Below are 3,123 nucleotides of genomic sequence, written 5' to 3'. Positions count from 1 at the left end.
TTCCCTCTGTTTCATAACTTGCTCGTTCAATTACATCTATAGCTAAATTGAAGGCTTTGGAGGTAATTTGGGGTTTTGATGGAGCACTCAGCACACTTTTGGATGAGAAAAAGTAACTAATAGAAACAACTTAAATGTTCCAGTTAACTGATGAGTGCATAAACTTTAATGTACAGCAAGAAGATTTAAAATAAGAAAATACAGTACTTTACAATCATATTAATGTATTCGTTCATATTACTGTACTTCAAGACCATAATTCATGGTGGTGAACAAAAAGCTCTCTATATGTGGCATATCACTTATAAAAATGGCATTTCTGGAGTTTATGAAGTGGTCAAGAGTTTACAAACATAAGAGTTTACAACAGTCAAATCTGTAAACTTCTGTTCAAACGTTCAAGAGAATTAATTCTTAGCAGCAGCGCTAAATGTTCTTCATTACAAAGAATCTCTTACCGGATCTAGGTTCTTAAAAAGAAGAATGTCCTTGCACGCCTCCTGCAGTCTGTTTCTTTGATCATCTGTTTTAGGGTGAATAATCTGAAGGATATAATAGAAAAACCTTTAAAGTTATTATCATATAGCATCACTAGCTGAAGGACTTAGATAATTCAGCTAAGCGTTTTACATGATATTTTGGCCATGCTTCATAACACTTTCATTTCAAAACCTTCAGGATTTGAATAAACACTCAATGATAACATTGTATCACCACAGCATTAGCAAATGAAGTGCTGCTGTATTTAAGCTAACAAGATCTTTATATTTGTAGAATCCCGTTCATTTCTGCAGGCCATTCTGGATACCTTTATCTCAACTATTGCTGCATAAACATTACTACTGTCTAATCATATTTAGAGCACGCATGTTTTATAAAAAGCACCACTGTTACATTTAGCCATTTTCCATGACTACTTCCCAAGGAATATTTAGTGAAATAGTATCTGTATTAAATTTAGATCAGAAGTTTCACCGAGTAAACAACAGATTTGACACTAACTGTGTGAGCCAGAGATTTACTAAATTACCAATGTCTGGTTAATATGATTATCAATCAAGTTGTTCATTCAGCTCATAAGTTTAAAAAGGTATGCCAGGTTTCAAAGCTGTGACACTATAGGATAACCTTTTTGACAATTTTACAAGCCAGAAATTAGGTAAAATACAAACATTTAAACTTGTCTTAAAAGTCATACTTATGCTGTTTAATATTAAAAGCTAAGTAAATGCCTTTAAAAAGGTGACATAAGTAAAATAAATATAGTTCATTAGCTGTTGCACTGTACATCTGAAAATCTTAGCAATTTTATCATTTACCTTTTTTCTGCCTTATGAAAAACACTAGAATATTGAGGAAACTACTGCAAGATTATGAGGACACCAAATAAGTACTTTCAGGAGCAGGTGTCCTCTGGGCAAATATAATTGCACAAAAATGTTTTCTTAACAGACCATGTATTAAAGGTGTCATAATTTAGAGTAATACTCACATCAGATCCTATATGGGTGGCTATTACAAAGAATTTCTAAATGTTCCTTTAACATGAAAACCCTAGACATTATTAAAGTATACTATAATAATGATGTTTTTGTAAAGAAATGGTAATGCTAGTTACATTTTTCTTCCTAAATTTAATGCCCGAGAACTGAAAAAATAAGTATTTCTCTCTAAACATTAAATACCCTAGATTCTGCGTCGTCCTCTTCCTCATCAGGATTGTAAGCTTCTGCACACACTGAAATAATAAAAAGTATAATCTTAATTCAAAGTACAGTAATGTTTCATAAGATTTACAGAACAGAAAATGCATTGTGTGGCACAGTAATAATATGCAGTAGTGTAATAATGCTCAACAGAGAATCACTGATACTGCTGACAGGGTCCGTAGAAGGTCTCTCCAAACTGTCAGTGAAATAAAGCTACACTTGTATAATTTTTGTGTTTTCAGTGTTTTAAAAGACTTCGCACATACTTACACATTTCTCAACTAACCTGTTCTAAGTGATCTTACCCTACTATCAGAAATTATTTTTTCTATGTCTTAACTAATTCTTTCTTGTTAGAATACAAGCTATCCACACTGGATGCAGAGATCAGATCATTCATTTCACCTATGTAAGTTCAAGGTGGTTTGGGGTTTTTGGGGTTGGGTTTTTTTTGTTTGGTTGTTTATTTTGCATACTTGAAAACTTTTCTCTCCTACCTGTCTTTTACTTTTTAGGGTAAATAATTCTGGTTCTTCAATTTTTTCCTTACAAGTCATGTTTTTTAGCTCTCTAACTATTCTCATTGCCATTCTCTGAACTGCCTCCAATTAGCCCTATTTTTATTGAAGTGTGATGCTCAAAACTGGACCCAGTATTTGAGCTGAGCAGAGTACTGAGTACAACAGATTAATCACTCCATACATTTTGCAGGTTATATGTCTTTTTCATCCATCCATATCTTTTTCACAACAGCCTGATTATGTTTACTCATGTAATATTAATGGCTGATGTACCATTTTCAAAACTCACTGCCTATTCTGCCAAAGTGTAGTACCATGCACTTATACCTATTAAATATTACCTTATTCCCCAAGCTATTACCCCAATGCGTCAAGGTCATTTTCGGTTCTAATCCTGTTCTCTGGTATCCTTCCAATCTGTTCTCAACTTTGTGACAACTGCAAATTCAATAAACATACCCTCTGATACATAATCCAGATTATTACTGAAAAAAACCAGAACAGTGTCTAAAATAAACTCTTGTGGAATACGTCATGGCAGTGAAACAGCAGTAGCTGCTTGAGGGTCACCTTACCCAACCAATTTTGCAGCTGTATCCCATGCAACTGACATTAAGACACTGCTTGATGTTCCCTAGCTTGTTTATAGGGGATTCTTGTGAGACAGCATTCGGAAGCTTCTTAAAGTGAAAATGCAGGACATCTGCTCCTTTTATCCACAAGTTTTAATCTCTCCTTATAGGGTACCAGATAGTTACAACAAACCCATGGTGATTGCTGTTTGTTGCCTTCCTCCAGATACTTACAAAATATTTGAGTACTTGTCTGTAATTTCTCTAGGAACAAAAAAGATCTGTAAGTCTGTGACAGGCCTCTTCCCACCATAGCTCCAC

The 3,123-nt window shown here is 34.2% G+C and overlaps 1 protein-coding gene across 1 annotated transcript in view; it reads right to left on the bottom strand.

The window, feature by feature from the left end:
* The window catches only part of LOC104472416 (cAMP-dependent protein kinase type II-beta regulatory subunit-like), a gene marked incomplete at its 3' end in the record, with an annotated part of 11,479 nt that extends 8,869 nt beyond the window's left edge, over positions 1-2,610 (bottom strand). The window contains exons 1-3 of the mRNA XM_010088097.1: positions 2,592-2,610; positions 1,686-1,738; positions 459-542 (exon numbers count right to left, since the gene is read on the bottom strand). Coding sequence (XP_010086399.1) covers positions 459-542; positions 1,686-1,738; positions 2,592-2,610 — 156 coding nt within the window. The remainder of the gene's footprint in view (positions 1-458; positions 543-1,685; positions 1,739-2,591) is intronic.
* Positions 2,611-3,123: the final 513 nt, after the last annotated feature.

This window comes from Pterocles gutturalis, unplaced genomic scaffold (assembly GCF_000699245.1).
Source record: "Pterocles gutturalis isolate BGI_N339 unplaced genomic scaffold, ASM69924v1 scaffold51256, whole genome shotgun sequence".
NCBI lineage: Eukaryota > Metazoa > Chordata > Aves > Pterocliformes > Pteroclidae > Pterocles > Pterocles gutturalis.
This window is presented reverse-complemented; position numbering and strand designations above follow the sequence as displayed.